This window comes from Hydra vulgaris, chromosome 03 (genome assembly GCF_038396675.1).
Source record: "Hydra vulgaris chromosome 03, alternate assembly HydraT2T_AEP".
NCBI classification, from domain to species: Eukaryota; Metazoa; Cnidaria; class Hydrozoa; order Anthoathecata; family Hydridae; genus Hydra; species Hydra vulgaris.
In genome coordinates this window covers 10,437,416-10,455,804 of record NC_088922.1, presented here as the reverse complement: position 1 = coordinate 10,455,804, position 18,389 = coordinate 10,437,416, and the positions used below count along the sequence as shown (strand labels likewise).

At 29.1% G+C, this 18,389-nt stretch overlaps 3 protein-coding genes across 3 annotated transcripts in view; 2 read left to right on the top strand and 1 right to left on the bottom strand.

Moving 5' to 3' along the window:
• The first annotated feature begins 673 nt into the window (after window positions 1-673).
• On the top strand, window positions 674-2,079 carry LOC124808712 (putative kinase HI_0665). Its single transcript, XM_065791901.1, has 2 exons — window positions 674-1,600; window positions 1,686-2,079. The coding sequence occupies exons 1-2, from the start codon at window positions 1,213-1,215 to the stop codon at window positions 1,766-1,768; spliced, it is 471 nt and encodes a 156-aa protein (XP_065647973.1). The 5' UTR covers window positions 674-1,212; the 3' UTR covers window positions 1,769-2,079.
• A 5,879-nt stretch (window positions 2,080-7,958) lies between these two features.
• On the top strand, window positions 7,959-13,372 carry LOC136078453 (uncharacterized). The gene is made up of 4 exons (XM_065794225.1): window positions 7,959-8,004; window positions 11,414-12,053; window positions 12,122-12,603; window positions 12,882-13,372. The coding sequence occupies exons 1-4, from the start codon at window positions 7,959-7,961 to the stop codon at window positions 13,370-13,372; spliced, it is 1,659 nt and encodes a 552-aa protein (XP_065650297.1).
• Window positions 13,373-16,415: 3,043 nt separating this feature from the next.
• Window positions 16,416-18,389, bottom strand: part of LOC101236894 (mucolipin-3) — a 57,464-nt gene continuing 55,490 nt past the window's right edge. The window contains exon 13 of the mRNA XM_065792304.1: window positions 16,416-16,694. Coding sequence (XP_065648376.1) covers window positions 16,674-16,694 — 21 coding nt within the window. The 3' untranslated portion in view covers window positions 16,416-16,673. The remainder of the gene's footprint in view (window positions 16,695-18,389) is intronic.

The following is an 18,389-nucleotide window of genomic DNA, read 5'->3' as shown; positions in this document are numbered from 1 at the left end:
GGTGCAGGCGCGCTTTGAACACGCTTTTGAAAAAGAAAATGATGTTTGTGGAAATTAACTTTTTTTTTGAACTTAAGGTTCTTTGTGAAATTCTACCGGGTGAGATGGAAACAGCTGCTTATATTTTGAGATTTATTAACAGAAATCAAAACCCATTTCCCAACGCATTTATTGCGTGTAGAGTTTTACTGATTATACCTGTTACTAAGGCAAGCGCAGAAAATAGTTTTTTCCGTTTGAAACTTATTAAGAAAAATTTTAACAAACTTATATTTTAAACTACTTAAGAAAAAAAAAGTGTAGCTGTTATTCTAGTTCAATTATTTCCTTTCAGCCCAAAATTATTATTTATTTTACATTATAAGGCTTATAATAATTATATATATTTACCTATTTATTAGTCGATGTATGTAAAAACGGTAAAAATTAAAACATTCAAATTGTTTTTAATTTTATTGAAAAAATAAAAAACATTCCAGTCCATTTAGTTGCGTTTTTGTGGTTTTTTAAAAAAACGACAAAATTTAATTAGTGTCCTCAGATAATAACGATAATAATAACAATATTGATAAGAGTAGCAGTAACATTAACAACATTAACAAAAAAATTAATAATTATATATCTATACTTTTTAGAGTAACTAATACAATTTTGTTAAAATAGTATGTTATGACTCAAGACAGACTGAGAGTTTATTACGACAACAAATATGCCGGCAAATTAATTCAAGATCAGCTCAACAGTTCAAGTTTTCAATATTCATTTCAATACGATATCGACTACATAAATAATAACAACACAACATTGTCTTTTAATTTGCCGCTTTGTAAAGACTTATTTGAATTTCGACCAACTTATTTCCGTATTTTGAAAATATGATATCTGAAGGATTGATCCATGACATGCAATACGAAGCGCTTAAACTAGTTGGAATAAAAGACATTGATAAATGCTCAACTTTATCCTTCTTTGGGTACGATCTTTTAGGATCAGTTTCTTTAAAAAAGTGAAAAATCAATATAGAAAAGACCATATTTCAACTATTCAATTAGCAATGAACAACTTTATTTCGGTGTCGCACAGGGTACTATAGTAAACATTGAAAGTAGTGCAACTATACCTGGCCTTCAAAAAAAAGTTTTAGTCAAAAAAAACTACAGCGGATTATTTGTAGTAGCTATTGCTAACGAATTAAGCACGCATATTGCAAAAATGGAGGTCGACGAGTTTCCAGATTTAATTGAGGTAAAATACTTAAGCAGCTTGGCAGTTAAACATATTTTTCCAAACGATGTTGTCTGTGATTTAGAAATAAGTAGCATTCACAATTTTAATGAAAAAGCATTGATTATAGAAAGATTTGATAGATCTGTAGAACTGAATTATTCTTCAAGTACAATAAACAATGAAAACATAAAGCGACGTCACTTTGAAGAATTTAATCAGTTATTAAATTTTTTATCGGAAAAAAAGTATGAATCGTCTTACGATGAAATGGCAGTCTTTATTCACCAAAATATAAAGTTAAAACGTTGCAATTTAAATAAACTTTTGAAACCTTTCAGAAGAATCTTGGCATTCATTTTGATTGGAAATACAGGTTGTGATTGTTTTTTTTTTTAGTTTTTTATCATGTAAAAAAATTTAGAAATATTCTAATTAAGTATTTTATACTTTTAATTTAGACGCTCACTTGAAAAACTTTGCAATGTTTCATGAACCAGATGGTTCACTTTGTCTTACTCCAATGTATGATATAGTATTATGAGCTATTTAAAGAAATGGCACTTAAATTATAAAAAAGTAGAATTGTCCAAATTTAAACCAAAAGATATTGTTGATTTTGCTTTTAACACAAAAGGGTTTAATTTATCTAAAGAGTATTTATTAGATGTTGTAAAACAATTAAAAGATAATAAACTTGACGCAATTCAACATAATGACTGCATAATTCAACATAATAACGAACACAACCACGTAAAAGAAAAACTTATTAAAATGATCGAGAAAAGATGGAATGGAACGTTTCATGGAATTGATATCTATTTGGAAAAAATGAAAAAATAATTAATTTCACAACCACGATTTTTTTTATATTCAACTCCCAAGGCCAGGAGTATCATTATAGCAAAGAAAGCTTTAGCTGTTTATAAGTATTATTTTAATACGTTTAAACTTATGGCTTTCAATACGCGAACCTTAACAAACTTGCGGGGTAAAATAAAGTTGAGTGAGAGAACGCACATTGAGTCACATTGTTTAAAAGCACCAAGAATATAACGGCGATTGTAAAAAAAGCATGTTAAACTATTTTTAGTCATAGAACTACATGTTTTTATGTTAACAAATTTGAGTTCTCCCACATGATCGATCTAAACTAACAAATTTGAGTTAACATTCTCCCACATGATCGATCTAAACTAACAAATTTGAGTTAACATTCTCCCACATGATCGATCTAAACTAACAAATTTGAGTTAATATTCTCCCACATGATCGATCTAAACTAACAAATTTGAGTTAACATTCTCCCACATGATCGATCTAAACTAACAAATTTGAGTTAACATTCTCCCACATGATCGATCTAAACTAACAAATTTGAGTTAACATTCTCCCACATGATCGATCTAAACTAACAAATTTGAGTTAACATTCTCCCACATGATCGATCTAAACTAACAAATTTGAGTTAACATTCTCCCACATGATCGATCTAAACTAACAAATTTGAGTTAATATTCTCCCACATGATCGATCTAAACTAACAAATTTGAGTTAACATTCTCCCACATGATCGATCTAAACTAACAAATTTGAGTTAATATTCTCCCACATGATCGATCTAAACTAACAAATTTGAGTTAACATTCTCCCACATGATCGATCTAAACTAACAAATTTGAGTTAATATTCTCCCATATGATTGATCTAAACTAACAAATTTGAGTTAACATTCTCCCATATGATCGATCTAAACTAACAAATTTGAGTTAACATTCTCCCATATGATCGATCTAAACTAGCCCGCTTTTAATGAAATTTTGTAGAAATAGTCGCACGACAAGGTTACAAATATTATGCAAAAAATGCTATTTCAAAAACATATTTAAGAAAAGAGGAAAAAAATGTGCTTTGAATTAAAAAAACATGGCAGGTGATATTAAGTGTTTTGTTTTTTTTTCTTGTTTTGAGATTCCAATTTGTGTTTGTGTTTGCAACTTTTGTTTTGACCGAAAAATTATTCTATAAAATGATAAAAATCTTCCTTTAAAATTACCTGACTTGATTTTAAATGATAAACTAATTGAAAAAAATAAGTCAATAAATATCTTAGGAATTCTAATTTATCATGGCTTCCCCTCATAAATTATATACAATCAAATATTAGTAAAAAAATTGGTTTGGTATACCGAATTCGTCTACATGTAACATCAGAAAGTTTGAAACAAGTTTATTTTGGCCTAATATATTTCAATATTACATGGACTAATACTCTACCTACAAAACTTAAAAAAAATATTTTCTCTACAAAAACATGCACGCAGACTTGTATATAAGAAGAAAAAAATACAAACATGCAAAACCATTAATGAAAGACATGCAAATGATGAATGTATATGAAATCAATATTTATCAAGAGTTAATTATGTATAAATATAATAACAGCTTGATTCAAAAAAACTTTTTTGATAAATTTTCCGAAAAATGTAAGAAAAAAGCATTCTCTAGGGTTTTTGAAAAACAGTGGTTTTTAAAAAACAGTTTTACTGTTTTATAATTTTCAAAAACAACTGTTAACAGCTGAAATAAAAGCTAAAATAAGAGCTAACGAACTGCTGTAGAATCTCTCTAATTTGAATTTTATGGGGAAAAATGAAAGTTCGAATTAGAGAGATTTTCAAATTATAGAAAGTTGATTTTTCTTAAACGCATTTCACGGTGACTTAGCATTTAATCGAATTATGGAGGTTTTCGAATTAAGGAGATTCGAATTAGAGAGATTGTACTGTACTAATTAAAAAACTAACTATTAACTAACTACTAACATAACTAAAGACTCATGAACACCAAAAAGTCGAGATGCCAACATTCCTTCAAAAGTTATCGTTTCTCTGGATGGGGTTATTGTAGAGTTCTTTAGACAGCGTAAAAAAATTCATGACATCTTTATTCAGCCGTTCATCTGCTCTAATTCTCAAATTATCCATCAATTTTTTGCTAATTTCACTGTTAACTAATGAAAGTTTTCTCGAACATAAATTCTAAAATTGTGTCAGCGCTCAACAGAGTTGCATTTTCTCTACTAAGATTCTCTATAGCAAGTTTAATGGGTTTCATTGCCTCTAGTAAATCTTTAAAAGCATCGAAGTTTACATTATTGGCTAAACTTATATCTGCCTTAAATTCTAATAAAATTTCTCGAATTGCCGTCTCTATCTTTATCAATGGCTCAAGCATTATTGGTATTGTGTTCCAACGAGTTTTTACATCAAGATGGAGTTCAATTTCTTTTTCAAGTAGAGCTTTGACTTTTGATTAAAAAACTTGATTTTGAACACTTGACAGTTTGATGTATTTTATCAGTTTGCGTGAGTTCTAAAGTAAATTATTGTAGTCAATATAATCTTCGTAATCATCATTTATAAATTCGAAATTGGTGCCTTCGTCGAAAGAATCACTTTCATTGTTATCGTCATCACAGGGGTTGCTTAAATCTTCAAAATCATACATTTTTGAATAAAGTGTGTCACATACTCCTAGATGTATACCATGACTAAGACAAAATTGACCAATAACATCTAATGTTCGAGTATACTTCTTGTTTACAGATGCTCCATCCTGAGCAGATGCAACCAAATCTTTTTCTATCGATATTCCAAACACATCTAGATGTTGTTTCATTATTTAAACCATATCAAGCGCACTGCATGAACCCAAAATTCGAATTAATCCTGTTTTATACGTGACATTGTCAGTTTTATCATGAATAATAACTTCAAAATATCTTCGTCCTCTTAAAGTAGTAACCTACACTTTATTGGCTAAACTACACTTTATTGGCTACTTTAAATTTTATGGTGTCAATCATTTTTTTTTTTTTGCTTTTTATCAAAATCTTTGCGCAAAAGTTTCATTACATCACTTTCGTTAGCGAGGAGTTTAAATCTCGAGTTATTGATTGGCGAATGTAGTTATTTCTAGTTATAGCTCGAACTGAAATACCATCTGCTGCCAAATCAGAAATAATATTTTGAAGCTTCTTTTGCGCAAAGAAGTCGTCAACAGTTTTTTGTCTCCTCTCAATTGCTCTCTAATCCGTTAGCACAATTGATTCTGTTGCCTTATCTAAACAAGTCCGTGACTTTTTAAGTGATTTTACAGGGTGACCAGAAAAAACGGAGACAAAATTTAATATGTCCTGATAATAATGTTTTTTACGATATCCAATTAATTTTATTGGTTTTCGGATTCTCCATGTTTTTATGTTTAGTATATATATGTTCTTAGTTTGATATCTCTAAAATATATTATATTTTTAGAATGTCAAATAAACGTAGCGCAATTTTGGAATTGTTTCGTAAAGGAATGCGTCAATGTGATATTGTTCGCTTGCTTAATATGCCCAAGTAAACTGTGTCCAAGGCCGTCAATCATTTTAAGGAGCTCGGCCACAATGGTTGCCGTCCAGGAAGTGGTAGAAGACGCACCGTCAACACGTCCGCCAACGCCAGATCATCAGGAAGCGAGTCAAGCGAAATTCGAGGGCCCAACAGCACTTCGGTGATGTGAATTGGACGTTCCAACAGGACTCTGCCCCTGCTCACAAGGCGAAAACGACTCAATACTGGTGTCGGACTCATTTTTCGGGATTCATTGCGTCTTCGGAATGGCCGCCCTACTCGCCGGATCTCAACCCAATGGATTACAGCATGTTGTCGATTTTGGAGGCCATGGCCTGTGCTACACGCCACATAAGTTTGAAGTCGCTGAAGCAATCACTGCGCCGGGAATGGGATCGATTGTCGCCAGAAGACCTGCGGCCCATCGCTGAAAATTTCAAGACGCGTTTGGGCTTATGTATCGCCGAGAAGAATATACAAACCCTACCGGTTTTTACATTTAATCTGGTGGTTATTTGCATTTAATCTGGTGATTTTTTAAAATTAATCTGGTGTTTCAAAATTTATATTATGTCATGAATCGGCTTAAACTTTATGCATGTTGTTGCTTAAATTGTTTATATATATATATATATATATATATATATATATATATATATATATATATATATATATATATATATATATATATATATATTTAAACAACTCTAAAATGTATTCTACACAATAGAGTGCTCAATGTTCTTAACAGAACAGAGCAATTATATATTAGTAGAAAATAACTTTGTAAAGTGATTTTCTACTAAAATATATACATATATATATATATATATATATATATATATATATATATATATATATATATATATATATATATATATATATATATATATATATATATATATATATATATATATTAGTAAAAAAACATAAAATAAAAATTTAAACGTAATTCTATGCGGTTATTTACACGTTAATTTGACATGTGTTCCAAAACGCTATTTTGCATTTTTTATTTATCAACTTTCTTACGCTACTATTGTTTTAAATTAACTTTATTGACTTTCGTTTTAAAATATATTATTTTAATTAACAATGTTTTTTCCGCTCAGACTTTTAAAAGCAATTTAACGTAAGTGTAATCATTAGTTTTTATGCATCGAAAACAGACAGTTTTCGATATTTTTTTGCTACTAACCTTTACTATTAGGTATCAGATAAACTATCTTCCAATATCCTCCAAACATTTAACTTTGTAAATCTCATGCTAAATGTATGTAAATAGCCATGCATAAAAAATATTTTGCAACTTTTTGCAATAAAAAAAGTTATAACAAAAGATTGGTCTTCGGTTAATGGTCAGTTGATGAAAAATACTGAACATGTAAAAAGGATGTTTTGTACACAAAGAATAACTACAAAATCTTTCATTACTGTTATAATATATAAGTTCTGTAAATATAAATCCGAAAAAGTTATTTTATGACAAATACATGCATTAAAAAGTAATATTTTTAATGTTTACACAGATAAAAGTTGTCTTGCCCATAAAAAATATTTCGTATTTTCACCAAAATTTAATTTTTTTTAATATTATATAATTACATGTTTATTAATTTATTTATGCATTTTATATATAAATATAGCTACTCTAATAAAAAAAAACTACGAAAATAATTTTGGCACAAAAAACTTGATTTTGTCCCACTGTGTGCTGACCACAATAGGTCGACGAAATATCGTTAATATATTATTATATCTAAAATATATCTAAAAAAATAGTTATACGCTGCCTTTTTATTAAAATCAATTTATATATACATACATTTATATATATATATATATATATATATATATATATATATATATATATATATATATATATATATATATATATATATATATATATATATATATATATATATATATATATATATATATAAAACCAACAAATGAATATCAGTGAGTTACATACCCATTTAATTCTTTATTATAAATAAAATAGTCAATCATGAAATGCCAAAATGAAATAAATAGTCAATCACATTTTTGTATTATTTTGTTGTTCGATATAAATTATTATTTATACAAGTTCGCATTAATAAATTTTGAATGAGAACAACTTTTTATTCTCTAATTAATGTCATTTTGATTAATACATCGCGCAAAAAAAGATTGAAATTGTCTCACGTAGTTTGAAAGATCATGTTCAGTAATATGCTCACAACCATTACTCATTCTTTACGATGAACGCAATTACATTTTCATTACTCATTCGTTATAACAATTTTCCGATAGAAACTAATTTTCCACTAATATTCTTGATTTTTGAGAATGTCTCTTCCCAAGAGTTTAGAAAATTTGAGTACAAAGGTAATAGGTGAGTACCGGGAAAAAAATGAGTGTGGGGTAAAAAACGTATATCATCTGGATAGTAATCATGGAAATCTGAAAATAAATAATAAAAGTTAACGTTGTCCATCACCAAAGTAAACATACCATAATTTTGGGTCGTTCCTCGAAGATTGTATCCGTGATTTTTTTTACCGGTTTTTGCATTTAAGGTGGTTGTCTAGTGATTAAGGAGTTAGATAAGGTGGTGGTCTGGATCTCTTCCATATAAGTCAAGCGCTGTTAGAGTTTTTTGAATTTAATCTAGCAATTTTTTTTTGTCATAACTAATAGTTTTATTTTTGCGCAATGCAATATAACTAATAGTTATATTGCATTGCGTAATTAACCTTTACTCCTTATTTACAATTTCAGCCACTTTTTTCTTTAATTTTTTATAAACCTATAATGAATAACGCAAAATGACAATGCACAGAAATTAATATAAGAAATTTTATCATTAATCTTGTAATTAATAAAAAGAAAAGAGTAAAAGAAGTATCCGAACTTGTGCATAAAAGTGAGACTTTGATACAACGCCTGGTCCATCGATAAATATCAGCAGTTAATATCAATAATGGTGTTAGGGGTGGTTTTTGACAGTCAGTTTGTACTGAGGAAGCAAGAGATAAGCTGCATAAGTTGATTGGAGATTGGAAAAAAACTATAATCTACAGAAGCTAAAGGTAAAATTAGGAGCTGGTAACAATGTCTGTACAACACGACGACGATTAAAATAATAGAATTATACATACAAAATTTTAAAACCCATTAAAGACTGAATACTGCAGAAGTAAAAGAAGAAAGAAAAGCATATGCTTTATGGTATCTAAACTTGACATTGCAACAATGTTACAGACATATCATTTACACCGATGAAAGTCCGTTTAATCTTTAAATGATAAGAAACCACGGATACAGTCTATGAGGAACGACCTCAAACCATAGTGTATTGCTATCAAGAGTTTACGTTTAAACAATTTAGAGCTAAAATTACGGTTATCTTACAACTATGATATTAGTTTAAAATAGTTCGAAGATACCCCATAGTGAAGCAATAAATAGTGTAGATGTGACAGCAAATGTCTTTATACGACTCTTAAATACATTCAAAGGGATTTCGGGGAGGAAGAAAAGTTTACTTTGGTGATGGATAACGTTAACTTTCATCATTCATTTGCAGATTTCTATGATGACTATCTCTAATATTTGTTTTTTACCCCGGTACTCAAGTTTTTTATTTGGTACTCACCTTTCACCCAGTACTCAAATTTTCCCGAGACTTAACTTTACCCGTACTCAAATTTTCTAAATTCTTGGGAAAAGACATTCCTAAAAATTAAGAATATTAGTGGACAAATAGCTTCTATTGGAAATAACAATTTGTTAAAGTAAATGAGGAATGTTTGTAAGCAATTACTGAACATGATCAAACTACGTGAAACATTCCGAATTTTTTATTACGCGAAGTATTATTAGAAATGATATTATTTGGAGGATAAAAAGCCGTAATCGTTCAAAATTTATTTATGCAAACTTGTATAAATAGTAAATTATATCAAACTACAAAATAACTCAAAAATGTGATTGACTATTTCATTTTGGTATTTCATGGTTTTTATTTCATTTATAATAAAATGTAAAATATAAGTCGACGATATTCATTTGTTGTTAATATATACACACACACACACACTCACTCATATATATAAATATATATATATATATATATATATATATATATATACATATATATATATATATATATATATATATATATATATATATATATATATATATATATATATATATATATATATATATATATATATATATATATATATTTATATTATATATATATATATACATTACATCATTTAAACATATAAGAAATATTGTACAAAAAGATTTTTTAAAGTAATAAGTAACAAATAAAGCGTTTTGGAATGAAAGAATGAAAACTTTTTTGTCCCAAAAAAGTTTTCATCCACTTTGCAAAAATCAAACAAAGTTGTTATGCGAACTCATTTTGTTAGCGTTTTAATAACTTGTGTTTCCACGATCATGTATTGCCTCATATAGTCTGTTTTTCATAGTACAAACTAATTTTTTTGTAATTTCTGGAGTGATTGAGCCCCACTCTTTCATAATTACTAATTTTAGTTGTTGTCGATTCCTCGCATCGTGTGTCCTAATTTTTCTACTCAATTCATCCTACAGATGTTCGATATGATTTAAATCTGGAGATTGTGGTGGTGTATGAAGTTGCTTAGCTATTTTAAATATAAGTCATTCCTTGACACGTTAGGCTGTATGTTTTAATTTGTTATCTGCTGAAAAATAAATGACCTAGTAAGTCCCAATTTGTGGGTATTTTCTTCCAAATTATTTTTCTGAATGTTTGAATACACATTTTGATCCATATTTCAATCAATGAAAACCAAGTTTCCTAAAACTGAAGCACTTATGCACCCTCACACTAAAACACTTCCTCCACCATGCTTCACCCTTGGACACAAGTTATGTTTTTTAAATGCTTTATTTGGTTTTCTCCAAACTTTAACTCTTCCATCTGATGAAAACACATTGAATTTGACTTACCGAAAAAGACCAATTACCAGAATTTCTGTGGCTTGTTAATAAGAAGCTTTGCAAAGTGTAGTCGTTTGGGCTTTGTTATCTTTGCTGATGTAGGGTAATTTTCAATGGTACTCTACCATTGTATCCAGCTCTTCTTAAGGTTATTCTAACAGTTTCAGGATCCACTTTTAGTTTGTAATCATTTTTCAGCATTCTAGCGAGTTTTGGAGCACTTATTTTAGGATTCTGGATGACTGTTTCCAAAATAGCTTGTCAATGTAATCAGGCCTGGATTAACCATTAGGCAAACAAGGCATTTGCCTTGGGCACCAAGCGTTTGGGGGAACCACAAGTACTCAAGAAATACTTTTTTTAAACAAATTTAAGTCCAGAAACAACTGAAAATAGAACAAGTGCTATGAAAATGAAGAAATACATTATAATAAAAATTCACATTCAAGTTTGGTAAAATCTTGAATACTTAAAAATTAAGCTATGAATGAGCCGGTTTTTTCTATTTAGCTTTTTTTTAAACTAATTATTTTTTTCGCGCTTTAATGACTTTTTTTTTGCGACTTCACTTGATGATATTTTTTTATTAACAACGTGAAACTATTATTAAAGCTGTTTTATCATTTGTTTTATCATTTTTATTGATTCTGATATTAAGGAATTATTTATAGGAGCTTACACCTTAAGTTTGTTGTTTTTTAGCCTTATTTTGCATAATTTTTTAATTTTTATGTAAATTACATTTTCGTTTTATATCATTTAATCATTTTTATTTACATCTTTTTGCATACTTTTTTTAATTTCAGATTCCAAAATGAAACGTGTTCAGTTAAGTGGTGCACAAAAGAGAAAACAAGCTAAAGAAAAAGAGCACACTATTTCTCTTGTGAAAGCTACGAGCAGAAAATTAACAAGTTATTTAGTTTTAGATCAGCAACAAGCAAAAAAGGATTTTACTGACACTATCGGCCCTCTTGATAAGTCTACTATAGGCTGTTCTGCAAATCCAGACACTGTAATAGAGCTTGATAATGAAATTTGTTGTAAGTGTAACCCTCTTCAATCTGCTGAAGATGATGATAAAGATGCAGATGATAAAGATGAAAATGATAAAATTAATCAAGCAATAGATCTAGGACCGTGGATTGACTTTTCCGCTTATGATGTGGCTTACTGGGTTGACTGTGGGCCTACTAACTGTCAGCATCATTTTGGTCCCTTTGATAAATCTTGCCGTATTTATGCTGGAGGAAAAATAACAAGATATTGTTCCCAAAAACTTTTCTATGGCACAAAAGCGAATGGTGAGCAGTACAGGAGAGAGTGGTTATTGTATTCACCATCCACGGAATCTGTGTACTGCTTTGTTTGTAAACTTTTTGCATCTACAGGTTCCACAAATTTTGCTGATAAAAATGGGTTCAGTGATGGAAAAATAACATTTATGTTGATAATCACGAACTAAAGTGCTACTCCTAAAAACTGCATGTTAGTATACCTAACTCGTCGTTAAGGCTCCGGTGTACTACAAAAGCTAGAAGAGCAAATAATGAAGAGTATAGTTACTGGGAACATGTTTTGAGACGAGCAATAGCGGTTATTTGCACTATAGCCGAGCGTGGTCTGGCTTTCAGAGGAACTAATGAAAATTTTGGATCTTTACAAAATGGAAATTATTTAGGACTGCTAGAGTTGGTCAGTCAGTTTGATCCATTTTTAGCACCACACATTGCGAATTATGGAAATTCTGGAAAGGGAAATCCTTCTTATTTATCCAAAACTATATGTGAAGAACTGATTGAAATTATGTCCAAAAAAATCCGTGAAGTAATTGTAGATGAAGTAAAGACTTCTGGTTATTTCAGCTTGTCAGTAGACTCAACACCCGATATTTCACATACAGATCAGTTAAGCGTTGTTCTTCGATATGTAGCAGATGGAGAGCCCATTGAGCGCTTTTTGACTTTCTTGGAGTTGCAAAATCACACTAGTGAAGGTATGGCTAAGCAAGTGCTGCAGTACTTAAGTGAAGTTTGCAATATTAATTTTTTAAAATGCAGAGGTCAATCCCACGATAATGCAGCTAATATGTCCGGGTGCTACAAGGGCATGCAAAAAAAAAATTCTAGAGGAAAATGAGTTTGCTGTATACATACCCTGTGCTGCCCATTCACTAAATCTTATAGGCAGAAGTGCCGTTGACTCCTGTTTAGAGGCAGTAAGCTTCTTCCATACAGTCCAACTGTATATAAGAACTCTATACTTCTTTCTCAGCTTCAACCAACAGATGGAAGATTCTGAAAGGATGCTTTGTGAATAGAACCCTGGTAAAGTCTCTTTCCGATACCAGATGGGATGCACATGCTGTTGCAACTGAAGCTATCCTAAAGTCTCTTCTTCAGATTTTAAAAGCATTAGAATGTATTCAAGAAGATCAGTCACAGAAAGGAGATACCAGAAGAGAAGCAGAAAACATTGCAAAGAAGATGCAAGAATTAGAATTTGCTTTCATGCTTGTTTTTTGGAAAGAGATATTACAGCATTTTCACAGGGTTAGTCAGGCTCTCCAAAAAGAGCAAATGAACTTAAAAACGTGTGCTGATTTGTATTCTTCACTAGCAGATCACTTGCATAAATCTAGGAATGAATTTGAAAGATTTGAAGAAGCTGCAAAAATAATGACACTAGGTGTAGATTATAAGTCAACTTTGACCCGTAATCGTAAACGAAAGGCGCCATTGTTGACAAACTTGAGACAGAAATGAGTAGACGAAGACAAGTATATAATGATGTAGCAGTTCGCTTTTCTTGTTTGGTCGATGGATCATTATCACAAACATCTCAGTGTTTTGAAGAACTAATAAATGCTTATCCTATAGATCTGAACAATAATTTATATACTGAACTACAACAGTTTCATTCATATATTCGACACAAGTTTCCAGCTGCATCAAAATCGGAAAACAACACGTTCAATCATGGAAAATTATACCAAGTAATAGTTAGAGACAATATTGAGTGTGCCTTTTTAAATGTTGAAATTGCCTTCCGCATATTTTTAACATTAATGGTTACTAACTGTTCAACTGAGCGTTCTTTTTCTCAGTTTAAACGTACAAAAAATCCAAATAGATCAACAATAAAACAAGAAAGGCTCGATTCCTTATCTCTGCTTATGACGATACACTCAAAGACTTTGGTAGATGTAAATCTAGAAAAAAAAAACTTTAAAATGTAAATGATAATATCTTTTTGATTTTTTCATCTAATAAAAAATACAGCTATTATTATTTCAAAATTTATTAACTATTAATTTTAATACAGAAATATTTTATTGTAGGTTTTATATGAGTGATAGTAGTACAAACTACAAACATATTTGTTAACAACTGTTTTCTTTGCATAATATTGAACATACCACCGGTCACAGTCAGTGAAAAATCAGGGGCCCCGGGCAGAAGGGGGCACCGATGTGGGTTTGTGCCTTGGGCACTAAAAAGTCCTAATCCGGCCTGAATGTAATACTTGAATCTTATTTGGACGTCCTGTACGCGGCTTATAAGGAATTTTTTTGGTGGTGTGGTATTTTTGGATAATGGACTGCACAGTTGCATGTGATTTCTTAACTATTTCTCCTATATTTCACTGTGATTTTTCCTCCTTCCATAGTCTAACAATAAGCAATCTAATTCCTTCTACAACTCTCATTTTTAATAATTAATCTAACAAAAATAAAAAATTCATATAAAGAAAAAATAATACAAAAATCTTACTAAATCTAATTTTTATTTTAAAAATGTTACTTTAATACTGATTTAATAACAAATTGAGGTGGAAGTACAAAGAGGATAAAAACTTTTTTGACGCAAAAACAGGCATTGTTTATTTTTAAATGCTGTATTCAATTTTCTATTCGTTATTTTGTAAAATCTTTTTTTGTAATACTTCTTGAATAGTTAACTAATATAATTTAGTTGAAATTATGCTTATATCTCTGCTGAATAAAAAGTTATCGCGTCTGAAAAAATATACAGGATAGGTGGATGAAAACTTTTTTGACAGAGTGTATATCATAACCATTATCATTTAAAATATATAAAAATGCTTTCACGCATTATAAAACTGATATAAATATCTAAACATCAGATGCAAAAAACCGCCAGCCTAATAACCCATTAAAACCGAGCAAAAAATCACTAGATTAAATGCAAAAAAATATTACTGGTATTACAGCCAGCGCAAGAAAATTTGTAAACAACATGAGATTTAAGATAACATAAGATTTAAGCTTTGGAAATGGTCTTTTAAACAAAAATTATTTTGTATCTTATTAGTATTGTGTTAGTTGTAATGCCAGTTATATTGGAAAAACTTTCAGACATTTAAAAGTTAGAATTATTGAGCACCTTGAACTGATAAAAATCCCAAATATATAAACATTTACTTACACGCCTTAATTGTAAAAACTTATCTAATTGATAAGTTTCTGCAATTAATTGAAGCATAAATTAAAAGTAAAGAAGCGTTCCACATAAAATGAAAAATTCCTCACTTAATAAACAAACTTTTCATTATAACATTAGCTTATTTTTTTAATCAAAATGACAGTTTATTTTGTTTATATTGATTGGTTATTTACTTAGACATTTTGTAATTATTTTTTGGTTTATTATGAACTTTTTTGTCCGCAAATATTTTTCCGTTAAGTCTTCTGATTTTTAATATTTATTTCAGAGTTTTTTTATTGTAAAAATAATCTTTTGAAAATGTAATGCAAAATGACGAAAGATGTTAAGGTTCGAAATTATAAGTAAAGCAAAGTTACAAAACTTTGTAATTACGAAACAATGTAATTTCGCTTTACAATATTAAATTTGCATATATGCTAGTGCCGTGGCTACTGGGTCCGAGGCCCCCTGCTAAAACCTGTCACAAGGGCTCTAAAATTTTAAAATTTGGGGGAGCCTAGCCACGGCACTGATGCATATATATATATATATATATATATATATATATATATATATATATATATATATATATATATATAATAAATTCATTCTGTTAAATATCAGTCTGATAAATCCATTAATTAGAGCAGGTATTGTTAATTTTGATATTTACATCATCCGGATTTACCTACAGACTAACTAGGCTGTAGCCGAGGGTCCCAAAATTTTGGGGACCCTGTAATGGGTTCAAAAAAGTTTTGCTAAGGTTTTTAGGGAGTTATTTATAAAATATTACTTTCATAATTGTTATAACATTTTAATAACAATTACAATTATTATTAAATGTTATTAATTATTAACAATAATTTATATAAATAATAAATTATAAATGTTATTAATTATTAACATTAATAATTTATAACATATTAGTTTCTTATTTTTATTCCAATACTCTAGAGTATAGGAATAAAAATATTACCCATTTTTATTTACAGAGCCGTGGCTAGACTACTACAAACATCCTAATTGGAAGGAGGGGGACCCAGTGAACTTAGAAGGCTCTTTTGCAAATTTAAAGAGCTTTTTTTTGTAACACCTAGTGAAGTTTTAGGATTATGGGGTCTTAATGACAGGTTTTAGGGGGGCTTCCGACCGACTAGCCACGGCACTGTTTGTTGTATAGAGGATTTTTTGTACATCACAATCGTAGTATATTAGAGGACTTTTTTGCCCGAAATCTTAAAGACTGACAAAGACCTATGAAAGTCGCACTTAAACAGGGCATATGCCTAATTTTTAACTGTTTTTATTCTTAAACGGATGAATTACCATAAATTGCAAATAAATAGAGTTACCAAAGTTAAGGATTTCATCATAAACATTTTTCTTTAAAAAACAACAACCGTTTACAAATAAATTACACAAAATAAACTTATAAAATACTTTATAAAATACCTAAAAAACAATTTTGGTTTTTAAACAGCCTTGTTAAGAAAAACTTAAAAAATATTTTAAGAACTGTAAAAAAAATGTGTTCTTTAAACTTTCAATAACAATGTAATAAGATTGATAGATTTTTTCGCAATCTTTGATGCTATTCCATTATTCCACCAAAAAATCACACAATGATATTAGGCTCCTACACAAGAATGACGTTAATATATATATATATATATATATATATATATATATATTATATATATATATATATATATATATATATATATATATATATATGTATATATATATATGTATATATATAGATACATTTCATGCCAAGTAGAGGGCCACATCTCAGAGGACCATATCAGAAAAGCATGTTTTGAAAGTTTCAAATCAATATCTAATACGGTTCTTGAAAAATTACTATTTAAGTAGAGGGCTATTTTGCATGATATTTCACTCTACAAGCAAAAAGGTTTTTTTTTAAAAATCGTTTTTAACAGGTAATAACATTTGAACAAGTTAGTGTTATACTTCAATTGTTTTAAGATTGTCAAAAGCAAGTTTGCCACGGATACATTAAAAAAAAAAATGTGCCGTCTTATTTTTTTCCATAATGGCGGGTTAAAGTTGAAATTTTTATTTTGGAATTGAAATTTTTTTTGATTTCAATAAGTTTAATCTTAAAATCAAATTTAAAAATTAATGCAAATCAAATTGCCTGTTGATCTGCACGTGGTGAGTAAACATTAAAAAAAAATTAGTTAAAAAATAGTTCATTAAAGAGCTGCAAAGTCATCAAAAAAAGTCGGATTAAGATTTTTTTAAATTGATCCGCGATGAAAGCATCTGTTACCTAAGATGGCACCTTTTTACTTTCTGAAAATTTCTATAGCCATCAATAGAAGAGTATTAATCAATAAAAACTAAAAAATTTAATGGGCACTTATTTATAATCCTAAAAGATTTAATGGGCACTTATTTATAATCCTAAAAGTCTTTAAAAGTCAGGTAAATTTTCCATAAAAACTTAACTTTTTTTAATGAAAAAAACTGTTTTGTCAAAATTTATAATACTGTTATGTCCAAATTAAAAAATACCAAATAAATTCTTGTTGTTTTTTAAAACTAATTAATGATGAGTAGAATGCCTGAGCTCTCTCCTTGTTGTATTGGTAAAGTGTTAAATGAACAGTTCCATCTTTTTAAATTTAGAAAGTCTAAAAAAAGTAAATGTTATTAAGTACTGGTTTAGTTTAGCTCTTAGCAAAAAGCTCTTGGTTTAGTTTAGGTATAAACTAAACCAAGAGCTTCTTTTTTTGAGAACCAAAGTAAACCCCATAGATTTTATTTGCAACTCTCATAAGAAAATTTACTTGTTGAAGGTATTGTTGTAATCCTTTAAAAAAAAAGTGAAAATTAAGTTTTAATATTTAAACTAATATCTTCAATTTAACACAAAAATCTTTGGGAATAAGTACATGTTACACAATATTTAATAAATAATATCTTTTATTTTATAGATTCTCTTAGAGTTATTGGTCTTTCATATGCACAAGATTTTGGTTTAATAACTGTTCAAAAAATCTGTACTAATTGCAAAAAAACATCGCATTGCAAGCATTATGATACATAAGAAAATGAACCTCAGAAAAAAGAAATTCATGTTGACAGTCTCACATTAAGATAAGATCTTAATTAAAGTGTTGCAAATTTTGGATGCTCACCTCTTCAACTTGTTTCAATTAAAGATAGAGTTGCATATGGAAAGCATTGAGTCGATAACATAAGAGTTCTTACACAAAAGGTTGTTGCTAATTTATTATGTGTAGAGCTGCACTTGATGAAGTTAAAACTGCTTCAAACAAACGTTTAATAAAAATAAACAAAG